Source organism: Denticeps clupeoides, chromosome 15, assembly GCF_900700375.1.
Source record: "Denticeps clupeoides chromosome 15, fDenClu1.1, whole genome shotgun sequence".
NCBI classification, from domain to species: Eukaryota; Metazoa; Chordata; class Actinopteri; order Clupeiformes; family Denticipitidae; genus Denticeps; species Denticeps clupeoides.
This window is the reverse complement of record NC_041721.1, coordinates 18,997,404-19,013,145: the sequence shown is the minus strand read 5'-3', so window position 1 is coordinate 19,013,145 and position 15,742 is coordinate 18,997,404. Positions and strand designations below refer to the sequence as shown.

The following is a 15,742-nucleotide window of genomic DNA, read 5'->3' as shown; positions in this document are numbered from 1 at the left end:
ACAACAATCACCACACCCAAATCATTGTCATTTTATGGCATATGAACAAGAAAGTGTCACCCCCGGTGACAACATCAGTGGGCCTGGCCTGCAGATGTTTTTCAGGTCCATCTAGACTGCAATGCCAAGTTTCACTTTCTGTATTAATGGAAGTGCTCACGTGAAATTTATTTCAATCAAAGTTATTAACGCGCCTTTTTAAGACTTTTTTTTTATTCATTCCAAAGATGCACTACTGCCTGCATTCCAGCAAGAAGTTTTGCTTCTTCTGTCTTGCTTTTAAATCATGGTCAGGGTTGGAGATGATCTTGACTGAAAACCCGACCTTCAGCTCTCGCAGTTAATAGAATAAAATATGAGAAAAGCCAGTGGTGAGATGAGGAACCTTCTGTTGCGATGCGGAAGCTTCTTGAAGAGGAACCACACCGCGACTTCTTTCTTCTCCGGTCCTGGTGATGCAGCTCCGTCTCTGCGACCTGCCATGGCGTCCACTTCTCTCGGATTCCTGCTGGTCCTCTGCACCTGCGGGCTCTGCGAGGACCGCGTCATCACGCTGGATGGAGATGTCGAGAACTTCGTGGTCGGATCGAATAAGGTCTTCGTCCTCTCCGACTCTCGGCTTCATCAGCTGACCCTCGACCTCGCATTAGAAAAAAGCAGGTCCGTCTCAAACGAGACATTCACCAACACCGTCAACATCCTGGTGCCTTTCGAGAGCAACAAGACCCTGGTGGTGTGTGGATCGTGGTCCATCGGATACTGCGAGGTTCTCGACATCAGTGACATCTCCACGCTTTTGTACTGGGAGAGCATTCCCGCTGGAGTGTCTCCTGGAGTGTCGTTGGTTGTTGAAATTGGGAACGGGAAATACCTGCTGGTCGGGAGGAGTAAAGTTGCAAAAGAACATTCGAGTGACGCATTAAGCGTGAGTTTACGCAACACTTTGCACACTCAGAAAGGAGATATCTTCTCTTCATTAGGTCCAAACATGACTCCAGGAATCGAGTCTGTCTCTGATGGTGACTTTGACTTTGTGGACGGATTCCAGTTAGAGCCACGCGGGTCTATATATCTGTTTCTGAATATCAAGGGCAGGGTTCAGATGCTGCTGCTTCATAGCAAGAATGGCAAGGCAGAGACCTTCAGGAGTCTCCAAGGAGCCGTTCTTGAGTGTTACAAGAACCAAAATCAGAGTCTGGTCTCCTCAGCTTTCATTCCAGGGGGTTCTGTGGTCCGCTGGGCTGGTATCTTCTCTCCATGCAATTCCAGTGGCGACACAGTGCTGGCTGTATTCAATATTGATGGAAGTCAAGCAGGAGCTGTGTCTGATGTATGCATCAATGGCCAACCCTGCAAAAAGGTGAGTTTTGACATTGCGGATGTCAGATATTTTAAGTTATTACTGAGTGCATGTGTGCTTTTGGTCCAGTCAACTACAGACAAAACTCTTACACCAGAAGCAGTGGTATTCACCTACAGAGACATGACATCTGTGGCAGCCATGAGGACAAATAACTGGATTTTTCTGTTCATTGGGACTGGGAACGGCCAGCTTCTAAAGGTCTGTACTCCATCTTGTAATCTATAAACTTATTTCCACTCATAAAACACAAATGCTGTTTAAAGCCCATTGAGACATACTGTATGTGATTATGGGCTATATAAGAAATAAATGTTGCTGTTTTAAGCATTAAATGAATTCATTGATTGCTTGTTTGAATTTTCTCCTGCTACTTTTGTAGTGAAAAAACTGTCAGTTCCAAAGGTAAAAATTGAAGTATCTGCTTTCTGATGCAGCTCCCTCTGAATGGATCCCTGACACCCGGTTGTCCAGTTGTGCTCTCTGATGGGGACCAGAAAGTGTTTCCCAGGATGCTTTTTGATCCAGCGATCCAAACCCATATTTACATAGCCATGGGAAACCAGGTGGGAAGCAAACGTCCTAGAAAACGTCACCCAGAATATTATGTTAAATATTACTATTTAACATTATTATTATTATTAAATAAATATTATGTCTCACCAAGTATTTACATTTACGGCATTTGGCAGACGCCCCTTATCCAGAGCGACTTACAACGTATTTACAAAGTATTAAGCGTAAAGCCCTTCATGGTGTAAGGAGAGAATGTGTCATGGTACAAATTACACAATATGTGGTGCAGGGAAGGGTACAGTCTGAAAACAAACAAAAAAAAATACTGAAATGTTGAGTGCCAAAGAATTAATGATTTTGTTAATCAGTAGCCTGTTTATTAAGAAGATGTATCCATAAAAACAAAAGTGTAAATCAACAAACTATTTAAAGCCTTAACTGAATGGTGCTAATAAATAAATAAGTACATCTTCACATTTTTTTAAGTTTCATATAGAAGTATTCTAAACTGAAATAAATGATTAGTATAAGTTATTTTAGTAATTTATCTATATTCATTAAAACATTGTTCTTATTGTTTTAAATTGTAAAGAGGATATGTTATAATTCTGTAAGGCTATGAGTATGTCTATATAGGGCACTAAACCTTTAATTTACTAACGTGGGTAAATAATTTTGAAGGAAATCATAAAAATAAAATCTGTAATGCAAGACTTGAATCCCTAAAGCCATGAATGCACTCCAGATAAGAAGAGTTCCTGTGGCTAACTGTGGAATACACATCAAGCTGAGGGACTGCTGGTACGCTGCAGACCCCTCATGTGGTTGGTGTCTGTCTCAGCACAGGTCAGAGACTTGGCACCATCACATTTTAAGACTCTTTTAACTCCATACATTATTTATCATCAAATTAATAATATATTAGATCATACACACAATGAAGCACCTTGTGAATAATCTCATGCTCACTACTGAGTCACCCTCCTGTGTTTGCTGCTCCATAGATGCACATTTCATGATCAGTGCAACAGTTCTGACTGGATTTCTGGTTATGGAACCCAGATGATTTCTGTTCAAATGGTGAAGGATCCGTCAGAACAGGTACCAGTTGCTTCTACATGTTTGCATTTATTGCTGATTACATTGGTAATTCATCAAATTTCTAATTGTGCATGTTCTTCAAATAGAACATTACTGTGAAAGTTGTACCCAACCTGAGTGAAACCCTGAACGTCTCCTGTATTCTAGAGGGTTGTGGAGCACGTACTCCTAAACAGTGCTCCTGCATCTTGAGTCCCAATTCTGAAGGTATCAAACCTCAATCACAACCTTTTAACATGATGTTTTACTGTTAAAATGTTCTAAATGTGTTGATTTTAATGCAGATTTCAGTATTACAGCCAGCATCACAATAAAGAAAGAGAAGATAACTGAGATGCTTCTATTGAAAAATTGCACCAGCATCAAAGAAAGGTGAGCTAGTGAACAGTCAGTTTCACTCAGATATAAAATATCATAGTAAATATCATATTTCTGGCTGTTTAAGCCTTTATAATGACCTATTACTAGGAACACAACTGTTGCCAAACTTCCTTGTTTCATTCTAGTTGCTCCCAGTGTCTCTCAGCTGGATGCATCTGGTCAGTAGGCAAGTGTGACTGGAAAAGTCCCTCGTCCAACCCTCAAATGACGCAGGTGAACAGGAGGAACAATTTATTCACATTCATAAGAGAGGCCTTTCAATGTGTACATTTTATATATTTGTCTCCCCAACAGGACAACTGTACAAAATATGCATCTGAGCAGAACCACACAGTAAGTTGTATTCTAATTCCCTTTCCTGTCAGAAAAGCCTGCAACCTGCCACATTTAAAATCAGAAACAGTTTACCATTAAAGAACATTTTATGTCAGTGAAATAAGAATAATTTGACTGTAAAAAACACATTTTTACAGTGCAGCTGTTGTTCGGTGTTGTTTCTATTTCTAATCCATTTTTGCATAAGATACAAAATGAGCTGTGTTCCAGTAATATACTTCTCTTCATCTTCCTTTAAGAAACCAGAGAATTTAACCCTGAAGCCAGAAGAGGTTTCCATCCATGGCAGGAATGATGCTTGGATAACTGGGAGGAATTTGAACTCTGTCACAATGGTCCGCTTTAAAGGGAATCTGTACTGCAGTCCAATAGAGTATGTGTTATGCAGCCGGTGTGTTGATGCATTTTGGTCAGAAAGAAGCAGCCTGAGATCCAGCCTCCTGTTTTATCACAGGTCACCAGTGACATGGAAAGATCCTTCTGGAAAGAAGATAAAATTCCACATTCCAAGTGGAAACAAAGGCTCTGTGACTGTGTGTGTGGTAACACATGATGGTCAGTGTCATGGCAATGCCACACTCACCTACATGTCCCAGCCTGCATGCCGTAGGCTGAAGCCAAATATCAGCTGGTCCAGGTAAAACACCTACTGAGATAAAGATTTGCACTGCGCTTTTTTTTACATTGTACATTGGCACAAAGCACCTCACATCATTACAGCAGCTCAAAGCCCCATAGAGCAGCCAAAGACATCGGTGGCAAGAAGAAAATCCCAGAAAAAGGATGAAACTTTGAAAAGACGTAAGGCTCAGCAAGGGGAATCAATCCTCCTCATATAAGCACTGGATTATTCCGAGTTTTTCAGTGAGATTCATCCCAAAAACGATGGCATATAAAGATTATGGAATTGTTTAGTTATGTATTATGAGGTAGTACTGAAGTAGTAGAAGTAGTATGTTCCAGGAGATGCCACAAGATCACTCTGCACCAGGATGCTCTGCAGGAGAGATTTTCCATTTGCATGAGAGTAGATATTGAGGGATAAAATGCCGTAAATGTAAATAAAGAAAAGAGAAGGGTGTGTTAGTCATAAATTAGCTAGAATGACAATAGGTAAGTTAACAAACCTAAACATTTCTGGCAGTACCAACTACTGCAGAATTACTAATGGCGGTAAGAGCTTGACTGCATAAGTAGTTTTCATGCCTGAATTATTTGTCTGAACTGTGTCTGAATCCGAATATTCCTTGGTTGCTGTTTCTGGTTGTGACTTTGCATACACAGCAAGTTGGCCAGAGAATGAAAGGATTTTGGTGGATTATGAGGGACTAGTACTGTAGGTTACTCATATAAACTGGAGCATCACCATGCAAGGCTTTATAGGTGAGAAGCAGAATCTTAAAGTTAATACGGTACATAATTGGAAGTCAATGCAGAGAACACAATACAGGAGTAATGTGTTCATCCCGTCTTGTGCATGTAAGAACCCTGCAGAGGTTTGAAATTCAGTACAGGGTGTCAATGCAAAAGAATGCAGTTAGACTAATAGTGATTTGATTCAAGGCTTGAACAAGCAAATAAAATGATGTATTATTTGCATTAAAATATTAACAAAATAATGATTTCATGATTTTAATATGTTTTAATACTTTGATGAAGTATCCTCTAATGAGACGCTTCCCAGCAAAAGAGTTTCACTTCTGCCCTTCTTTCTCACCATTATTCCTGCAAGTCTGACACTCGGAAAGCAGAATGTCTTCTTCTGCTTTCTGTGGGAACTGGCCAGGAGTTAGGCTGCTGACGTATAAGTTTCACGTCACCTGTTTGTTCATGACTTTGATTCTGTGTCTGTTTTTCAGTGGGAAGAGAAAGATCTTTTTAGAGGGAAATAATCTACATTTCATGGAGTCACTTTCACAAGACAACATCACAATGATAAAGCCCAATATCACCCCAAAGGTAGAAGTGACCATCTCTTTCCTGTATGCGGATTTCTACACCCACGTTTAGTTCAGAAAATACAGCACAATGTTTTTAATCATATACAATAACACTGTATTACCAGAAACAATGTTAAACAGCAGTTACAATCATTTCCAAAATGTGGGCTGAAATCTTGACTCATTCTAGACTTATTCAGTTAGAACTCACAGAACAGAAACAAGATTCTGAGGATCGCTGCGTATCATTTCCTATGTTAAATGGAGCTTACTAAAAAAGTATACTTCTCTAATATAAATCACTGCTCATATGAACAACATTTAACATGTTGCACTTTTCATATAATTGGTGTCATTTTCTCTAAACACCGGTTCCTCTTTACAATATCCAGGGTGTCTTCTTCCTCACACCACGTGTGGAGAACCCCGGCAAAGAGAAAGCGACCTCTGTTGAGTTCAGAGTGGGAAACCACACAGTGGCATGTGAAGAGAGCATTGCCTACGTTCCTGACCCAGAATTCACCGGTTTCAACACAGCCCAAGTTGGGAAAAGCATGCAAGTCACTATACAGGTAAACATGATGTGCTGACATGGAGTGTTTTTACCACACTGGGGTCATATTAACCTATTTTTTTTCTTGGCAGGTAAAGAGGAACAAGCTGAATTTAAAGGAGTCTGAGGTGAGGATTTTGGCCATAGCTGGGGAGGTCCAGGAAGAGTGTGACAGCGTGGAGATTAAAGATAGCACAGATAGGACATCGGTGCTTTGTAGCATTAAAGATCCAGGCATAAAAATTGACTCCCTGGAGGTGAGTTTTAAATGGCTCATCTTTAATATGCTCTCAGAAATTTATGATGGAATTTTATTTTCACTGAATCTGAATTCTCATTTGTTTCAGATCACTGTTGGAGGATTAACAAGGGAACTAAAAGCCAATCATAACTGGCTTGTCATGCTGATTCCTGTCGTTGCAGTGTTTATTTTAATTGGTGAGATTCTTTTTACATATGGTAGACATGAGTGGATAAGTGAAATGGAAATATCAGTGTTTATGCATATTAAACGAGAAGTGCTCCTACTGTAGATGTCTGCTTTCTCAATGAGCGACTGAGTTTTGGACTTTGGACAACATTGCCTGGTCACTGATGCTGCCATTGCTTCATCCCTTTGTTCTTTTGGGGGGTCCCTCTCTGTATCACTACTTCCCAAGGTTTCTTCCCTTCTTTTTCTTCTCATGCACCCCCTGGCCTTCCCCGTGACACATCTCACTGAACTTCTTTGTTGTCTAGGTGTTTATGTTTAAATACCCTTGCACTCCCTTTGTTACTCTTGCACTGCCTGTGTCCCATGTTTGCTCTTTATATAGCCAGTTTGTCGATGTTGCACACGTCCACTTTAGGCCAGTATGTAGCTTTGCTTAAATGAACATGAACTTGAACATGAGGCAAAAACTAATTTGTGCAGGGCTGGTGTCTCCAGGACCAGGGTTGGTGACCCCTGACCTAGAGTTTAGCTAAGGCAAAATTCTCATGACCATCAAATTGAAACTAAAACATGAATGGATACTAAAGTGTTACAGGTTTCACTTAAGCCCATGCTCTGTTCACCAATTTAATTGGCTTTACTACTCTGTGTGTGTTGTCTTATATCCAGGGCCTCTGGTTGTATGTTTATACTGCAAAAAGCAGAAAAAGATGGCAGAAGAGATGAAGAAGCATCTTGAAGAGATAGAGTGTGGTATCAGAAATGAAATAAGACAAGGTCAATGCAAAATCCTACATACTTTTAATATGTCTAACATGCTGAAATATGATTTATGACTATGAATATGCTTTGCTTGCCTGTAAGATAGTGAGATGGTGACATTGTTTTTTTTATCTCTATTTAAAAAGTATTTTAATTGTAAATGATCACTTTATAGGTTTTGTGGACATGCAGACAGAAAAAACGGAGTTAATTGCAAACGTTGGTGCGATCCCTTTCTTGGACTATAAGCATTTTGCTTCCAGGATTTTTTTTCCCGAAGTATGTAAACATATGTATCATATATATATATATAATATACTGTATACATACACACATACATATGATATTAGAGTTACTCTTTGTTGAATGAATACACTTTTGGAAGCTCACAGTCTTGTTTTTCATAGGCTGGGCCCTTGACAGGACTGGTAATAAAGGAGATCGGTGAGGTGAGCAGAGAAACTACCAAATAACACATTTGTTATATTTGATAGCGGTTGCCAGTGTCACCTTTAGCTCAAGTAAGTAAAACTGCTTTTAAAACAACAATTCAGCACAGTGAATGTGTACAGCATAATTTACAGTCTGAATCTTTGGAGGAAGAAACAACATGAATGCTTTACTTTACTTTACTTTACTTTACTTAGCAGAAGCTTTTATCCAAAGCGACTTACAAGAGGAAGACACCAGCAATTCTCATTCGGTTTCTATAGATTTTGAGAAGCAAAACTAAGAGCCCTGATAAGGCCTAACTTTTCAGTAACGAACATGCTAGGTAATTGTTAAGTGCTTGACGAATATTATTTTTTTAATTTTGTGCAGTGTCTGTGTGTGTGCGTGTTAAACTCGTCTGAAATACTTTTTAAACAAGGGGTTTTCAACTGCTTCTTAAAGGTGGAGCAGGGCAAGTTGTTCCACCAGCCAGGGACAACAAAGGAGAATAGAGTTGATTGGGATCGGAGACCCCGTGAAGAGGGAATTTTCAGTCTCATTTTGTTTGCAGATTTGAGAGGGCATGCAGGAGTGTAGCTAGCTAGTAGTGTGTTGATATAACAACAGATGAAATAAATTACAGTAATTCACAGTAAACATCCATTGTTTTATTACGTTTTATTTGAAAGTTACAAATGTTGGTGCTTCTATCTGAATTTTACAAACAGGCATTGCTGCTGTTCTGACAGAGTTGGCAAATTAATTAAAATTTCATTTTTAAGAAATGGTTGAAAACGAGTACCTAGCAGCAGTCTGTGTTTGCACATTGCACATCATAGCAAATTTTCTTTGACACAATGGGTTTTTAACCCATAATATATAAACAGACAGTAGGAGCAGTGGTCTATTGCACAGATTATTGTGTGGGTGTATAACTGAGGGAGGAGTTGTAGAGTCTAATGGTGGTGGGCAGGAATGAGCACTGAAACACTTTAAGCTGGTCAGTCTGTGGCTAAATGTACTTTTTAGTTTGTTCACCACATTGTCAAGTGGGTGATCTATATTGTCCATGATGGACTGAAGTCTGGACAATGTTCTCCTTTTCAGCCACAGTTTCCATGTTCTCCAGTTCCTTACTCACCACAGAACCAGCTTTCCTGATCAGTTTTTCAAGTCTCTTCCTGTCTGCCAATTTCATGCTACCACCCCAGCACACCACAGCATAAAAGATGGCACTTAATACATCCATTTATTGCTGAGTCATCTGAGACTCAGCAAATCTTCTTTACCTTTCTCACCACGGCTCTTCTTCCCCGTGAGCTCAGCCTGGCCAGATGGCCAGCTCGAGGAAGGGTTCTGGTTGTCCCAAAGGTCTTGCATTTAAGGATTATGGATAGCACTGTGTGCTTAGGAACCTTAAATGCAGCAATAATGTTTTTGTAACCGTTCCTCCTCTCGATGTGGAGGAGCAGCGATTCTATTCACCGAATGTCAAAGCTCCTCACCGTATCTCTGAGGCTGTGCCCGGCTACCATACGGAGGAAACTAATTTCGGTGTATCCACGATCTTGTTCTTTTGGTCATTAACCATGGTCATGACCATAGGTTAGGATTGGGACGTAGATTGACCGGTAAATCGAGAGCCTTGCTTTCTGGCTCAGCTCCCTCTTCACCACGACAGATCGGTTCACTGCAGATGCTGCCACAATCCACCTGTATATCTCCTGCTCCCTTCTTCCCTCATTCTTGAACAAGACCCGGAGATACTTAAACTCCTCCCCTTGAGGCAGGACCTCTCTCCCGACCCGGAGTTGGCAAGCCATCATTTTCTGGCTAAGAATCATGGTGTCAGATTTGGAGGTGCTTCTCAGCTGCAAACCTACACAACAAGAGCTGAAGATCAGAGCCTGATGAAGCTAGTAGGACTACATCATCCGCAAAAAGCAGAGATGCAAAAAGCAGAACCGGTGACAAAGGGCAGCCCTGGCGGACACAGGGATCAGGTCCAATTTACTGCCGATGTGGAGGAGCATGCTGTTGGAGTACATTTACATTTTACATTTACAGCATTTATCAGACGCCCTTATCCAGAGCGACTTACAATCAGTAGTTACAGGGACAGTCTCCCTGGAGCAATTTAGGGTTAAGTGTCTTGCTCAGGGACACAATGGTAGTAAGTGGGATTCGAACCCGGGTCTTCTGGTTCATAGGCGAGTGTGTTACCCACTAGGCTACTACCACCAAACTCACGCTCCTCTGTAGGAGGAGGCTGAGGAGTGTGATAGTTGGAACACACCCTCTGGTCCACCTTCTTAAAAACTGGGTCCACCACCCCAGTCTGCCACTCCACCCGAACTGCCCCCGATGTCCATGCAATGTTGCAGAGACATGTAAACCATGACAGCCCTACAACATCCATTACCATGAGATACCCAGGGCGGATCTCATCCACCCCAGGGGCTCATCTGCTGTGTAGTTGTTTGACTACCTCAGCAACTTCTGCCCCTGAGATTGGACAAACCATACCCAGGTATGCCAGCTCTGGTTCCTCCTCGGAATGCGTATTGTGGGATTGAGGAGCTCCTCAAAGTATTCCTTCCACCGCCCGACTATAGCCCCAGTCGATGTCAGTTGCTGCCTTCCTCTCCTGAGCTGTTGGATGGTTTGCCAGAACCACTTTGGAGCAGATCAGTAGTCTCACTGAACTCCTTCCATGTCTGAGATTTTGCCTCGGCAACTGCCACTGCTGCACCCCACTTGGCCATCCGGTACCTATCTGCTTTTTCTTGAGACCCACAGACCAGCCATGCCTTGTAGGCCTCCTTCTTCAGCTTGACGTTCCCCTAACCTCTGATGTCCACCAGCGGGTAGGGGGTTACCGCCATGACTTGCACCATCCATCTTGCGACCACAGCTTGCAACAGCCACCTCAAAAATCGCAGAATGGAACAAGGTCCATTCAGACTCAATGCTCTCAGGATGCGGTCAAAGCTCTGCCAGAGGGGGGAATTGAAGACCATCTTGACAGGTTCTTCTGTGAGGCCTTCCCAGCAGACCCTTACTTTACGATTGGATCTGCCAGGTCTATGTGGCATCTTCCCCTGCCATCTGATCCAACTCACCACCTTTGGGTCTCAGCGGAGTGCCGTCGGCCGCCGGCCGCGTCCTAATTTGGTTGGGTCATTCTGTCACGATGGCACCTGAACCTGCATAGCAGGCAGCTTCCGCCCCAGTCAGGCTTTATGAATGGTGTTGAAGGCACTGGAGAAGTGGAAGAGTTTTTCAGCAGTACTCAACATAGATAGTACTTGTGAGCTTAAGTGAAAAGTGAAACTGAAGTGATTGTGAAACACAGCGAAATGTGTCCTCTGCTTTTAACCCATCATCCTTAGTGAGCTGTGGGCAGCCATGAAAGGCACCCGGGGAGCAGTGTGTGGGGACGGTGCCTTTGCTCAGTGGCACCTCAGTGGCACCTTGGTGGAACCAGCAACCTTCCAATTACGGGTCCACTTCCTTACCCCGTAGGATACCACTAAGCACAGCAATGCTATGAGTCTGTGTTCTCTATAGTCACAATAGCCACCTCCTAGCTCCGGCCATGTGTATCTGGTGTAAAAAAAATCGAGCACGCTTTTCACTCACAATCTGTGTATGCATGTGGAAACTGTTGGACTGTGTATGACTGAATGTGGTTTGTATACTATATTGATTACCCCAAATGATGCATTACATAATAATGCTCTGCTGGGCCCAACCAGAGGACTTTAAATTATTTTATATCAGATGATGGCAGCCAGGAGCTCGATGAGGGCTGCCGGCAGAAAGAGAGCAGCACCCTGGTGCACCCTGGTGACCCGGTGGAATGACTGCCGCCGTGACATTTTAATTCATTGTAGACTTTGTAGAAGTCATTGCTTGATATAGACATATATACACACCCGATCACCACTTGCACAGCATTCAGAACAAATAAAAAGTGGTACGTTTCATTTACTAACATCTAAACAAATAAACAAGACATGTATTTTTTTTTCTATAATCTAATTATGAAACAATAAATGGAAAACAGCCTGTTATTCAATGTCATTTCACATGTGACAATTAGAATACCTGTTTTATTGTTTAAGCCATTTGTATATATGATCTTGATCCATGAGTTTGATCTATTCATATACTTATGTATATATAAAGTAGAAATGTGGTTTTGTCTTTGTACATGCATATACTATTTGATTCAATGGTTTTTGATAATTCAATAAATTTGCTCAAATTAACTAGTAAAGTAACTGGTAAATAGTACTAGTTTTTGGAGAAGATTAATTTGTACTTTTTTTCACCACATCTAATTTTAGTCATGTAACAGTAAATTTTCATTATTTTTTTATTTTTTTGGCATTGTGCTCAGCAGTTTGAACAGTTGTAAATGAATTAATTTGATTAGTCATCAGGTTTTCAGTAGAAGCAGGTCAGTTGTTTTTTCTATATTGCTGCCAGGAGTCTGAAAAGGAGCAGCAGGACAAGAGTTGCCAGGCTCTATCACAGTTAATAAGAGAAAAGCACTTCCTCACCCTGTTCATCCATACCCTCGAGGAGCAAAAGTCTTTCAGTGTAAAGGATAAGTGAGTGATGATGCTAAGCATGCCAAATAAACATGTTCTTTCATAGTTTTTAATCATCAGTGTCCAAAAACATACAACAATCCTGATCTCTTTCTCTCTTTAGATGTACTGTGGCTTCTCTGCTGACCCTGGCTCTCCATGATGACCTGCCCTACCTTACAGAGGTGATGGAGGAACTGTTGAGGTCACTGATGGATCAGCCAAGTAACTCTCAACCCAAACTTCTGTTGAGACGAACTGAGTCTATTGTGGAGAAACTCCTCACCAACTGGATGTCAGTTTGTCTCTACGGTTTCCTGAGGGTCTGTATGAACACGCTTTACTTGTTATCTTGAGTAAAAGTGAAGTGATAGTCATTGTGATACACTGCAGCACAGCACACGGTGCACACAACAAAAAGATCTTTTAGTTGTTGATATAAATACAGCTGGAAACGGTGTATTCACCAGTCTACAGCAAACAATCTAGAAATGAAGACACTTAGGGACTGTGGCTACTATGCCAAAAAGGTAAAGAAACAACAGTCTACAGTCAAACATTGAACAAGCAGGGTAGTTTTACTGCAGGACATCATGAAGGAAGCTGCTCTTTACTAAAAATAACATTACTGTGAGCCTGACGTTTGTGAAGAGGCAGACTTACACTTCACAATTGTGCTGGAAAAATGTTTTGTTGACTGAAGATTGAACTGGAATTTGTAAAGAACATGCAGCTCTCTATCTGGTGTAAAAAGGTCACTGCATATCACCATGAAAACATCATCCCAACTGTGAAGTATGGTGGAGGAGACATTATGATTTTGGCCTGATTTGCTGTATCGGGGCCTGGCCAGCATGTAGTCATTGAGGGTCAGTCTTTTAAACAATTCTGATATTGAATCTGAAGTGAGTGTCGTTGTGAAGCACAGCACACAGTGCACACAACAAAATGTCTCCACTGCATTTAACCCATCACCCTCATTGGGAAACCATGAAAGGCGCCCGGGGAGCTGTGTGTGGGTGAGCAGTGGATAATTTTATGGGCACATTAGTGGCACACAGTGCGGGTTCGGGATTCACACCTTCTGCAACCTTCTGATTAGAGGTCTGTTTCATTACCCGCTAGGCCACCATTGCCCCTTAATGTCTTTACTGGTGATACCCCGCTAGGTTCGCTAGGCCACCACTGCCCATTATCTGAATTTGGAAACTCTGTAGAATTTGGGTGATGCAACAAGACAATGACTTAAATGGAATGATGCAGAATGGCTTCAGAAAAAATAAATCCACCTTTTTGAGCAGCCAAGCCCAGTAGAGATGCTGTGAAATGATGTCAAGAGAGCCATAAAGAATATGCCCGAGCTAAAGCAGTCCTGCCAGGAAGAACCTCCTCCCAATAGTGCCTGGTTGAGGTTATTGCTCCCTAGGGGGGATTCAACCAGTTATTAATTTCACTAGCAATATGAGTTGTTTATGTTTGTTCTCAATAAAGACATTAATTATTAAAGATTAATTATTTTTATTATTTTAGGCAATACACTTTGACTTAACATTTTATGGCAAATTAATGCACAAAGCTCTGAAATTTAAAAGGGTTCACATACTTTTACTTTCCACTGTACATGCATTTTTACTCACACAATCATGTATATGGCAAATTAGTATGTGACCACATACAATTAATTTGATTCCAGTCGATGGTATCTCTCAAGCAAATATTATAAAAACAACATACACATACAATACAATCAAATGTACACAAAAATGACAGATTACTGCGATAATACAGGTGCAATTCTGAACATAATGTAAACAATTCTGAATATAAATTTACTGACTCATGTGCAATTCTGAAATGGTAACAGTTCAGTTGTTGAGGAGGGTGATGGGAGGGCCGGCTGGTCCTGGTCTGCAGCCTTCTGTATCGTCTGCCAAAGGGCAGCAGATCTATGTCCAGGTTATGATGGATCTGTGATGATCTCCCTTGCCTGTTTCCTGGTTCTTAAGATGGAGGGCAGAGGGGCACCAATGATCTTTTCTGCAGTCTGTTTCTGTCCTATTTGGTGGCTTCTCCATACCCGGCTGTGATGGAGGGCCTAGGGTAGACTCAATGACTGAAGTGTAGAACTGGGTCAGCAGCTCCTGTAGAAGACTGTACTTCTTAAGTTGTCTCAGGAAGTACATCCTCTGCTGGGTCTTCTTGAGAATGGAAGAGCTGTATGGCAGTTTCTCGTAGTCTGCAGCTATGCAGCACAATGCACAATAAGCTGTTCAGCATTGTGAATCCAGACACATTCTATAATAACTAGACTTAAGGTGCTCAGTAAATTGTGCTGCAGTTGCACTTCTCTAGAATCAGACCAGACTTTTACCTGGTGGAATTGGCCATCTGTGTGTCCAATGTGCAAAATGAACTCTTGTTGTTGTTTCTCAGGAGTCAGTGGGACAGCCTCTGTACCTGCTGGTGTCCGCACTGATGCAGCAGATCTCCAAAGGCCCAGTGGATTCGGTTACAGGGAAGGCTCTGTACACACTTAATGAGGACTGGCTGCTGTGGCAGGCGCAGGATTTTGCCCCTCTGGTAAGTAGACCCCTCACCATCATCACAGATTATATCACTGTCTTTCTGACTGTGGATCTGACAGAGATTAAGATCTCCATTCAAATGTTTAATAAGTAAGGGTTTAATAGTATGCGACCAAAGCACAACAGAAATAAAGCTCAGTGGAGGCTCAAACTGAACATAAATTGTTAGAGATGTAAATAAAGGGTAATGTGCACTAGACTGGTGACAAGGGCATTGCAAGACATGGGAGCTGAAGTAAATTAGAATAATTAGATACACGCAAGGATGTTCATTAGGACTAACAGGACTAAACAAAACAAAGGTGTGACGCAGCTGCGACTGCAGATTATCGTTTTGCTTTTGAATGTCATTTTTATCTAAACTTGTTTTAATTCTCACAAATTCATAGATAATTTTAGCTGGGTGCAACTGTGCATCACTAAACCCCTAGGTGTTAAATTGGTGCAATGTAGAGCATTTAACAGGGGTGGGATGACATTTTAATGACGCGGAGAGCATCTTAGTATAAATTTGAACAGAAGAGTGGACAGAACCAACATATCGGCAATTCTCAGTGTTGTGCTCTGCTTGCATGCTCAGACCTTTAAAATTGCTATGCTTACATCAGATGACCGGTTTATCAGAAAAAAATGTGCATGATGGAGCTAAGAGAAATACTGTTTGTGACAATCATATCTACTGTTGTATTAATAACTTTAATTGCCACAGACATGTCATGTCATGATCTTGCCTGATATAATAACT

At 41.5% G+C, this 15,742-nt stretch overlaps 1 protein-coding gene across 1 annotated transcript in view; it reads left to right on the top strand.

Annotated features, from left to right (window-relative positions):
- Positions 1-361: 361 nt before the first annotated feature.
- The window catches only part of plxnc1 (plexin C1), a 20,693-nt gene continuing 5,312 nt past the window's right edge, over positions 362-15,742 (top strand). The window contains exons 1-21 of the mRNA XM_028954231.1: positions 362-1,360; positions 1,430-1,561; positions 1,798-1,926; positions 2,622-2,722; positions 2,881-2,977; positions 3,064-3,184; positions 3,262-3,349; positions 3,484-3,571; positions 3,653-3,691; positions 3,934-4,067; positions 4,149-4,331; positions 5,554-5,653; positions 6,027-6,206; positions 6,280-6,444; positions 6,535-6,625; positions 7,290-7,397; positions 7,558-7,661; positions 7,790-7,831; positions 12,309-12,433; positions 12,537-12,735; positions 14,846-14,992. Of these exons, the coding sequence (XP_028810064.1) occupies positions 377-1,360; positions 1,430-1,561; positions 1,798-1,926; positions 2,622-2,722; positions 2,881-2,977; positions 3,064-3,184; positions 3,262-3,349; positions 3,484-3,571; positions 3,653-3,691; positions 3,934-4,067; positions 4,149-4,331; positions 5,554-5,653; positions 6,027-6,206; positions 6,280-6,444; positions 6,535-6,625; positions 7,290-7,397; positions 7,558-7,661; positions 7,790-7,831; positions 12,309-12,433; positions 12,537-12,735; positions 14,846-14,992 (3,357 nt within the window). The 5' untranslated portion in view covers positions 362-376. The remainder of the gene's footprint in view (positions 1,361-1,429; positions 1,562-1,797; positions 1,927-2,621; positions 2,723-2,880; positions 2,978-3,063; positions 3,185-3,261; positions 3,350-3,483; positions 3,572-3,652; positions 3,692-3,933; positions 4,068-4,148; positions 4,332-5,553; positions 5,654-6,026; positions 6,207-6,279; positions 6,445-6,534; positions 6,626-7,289; positions 7,398-7,557; positions 7,662-7,789; positions 7,832-12,308; positions 12,434-12,536; positions 12,736-14,845; positions 14,993-15,742) is intronic.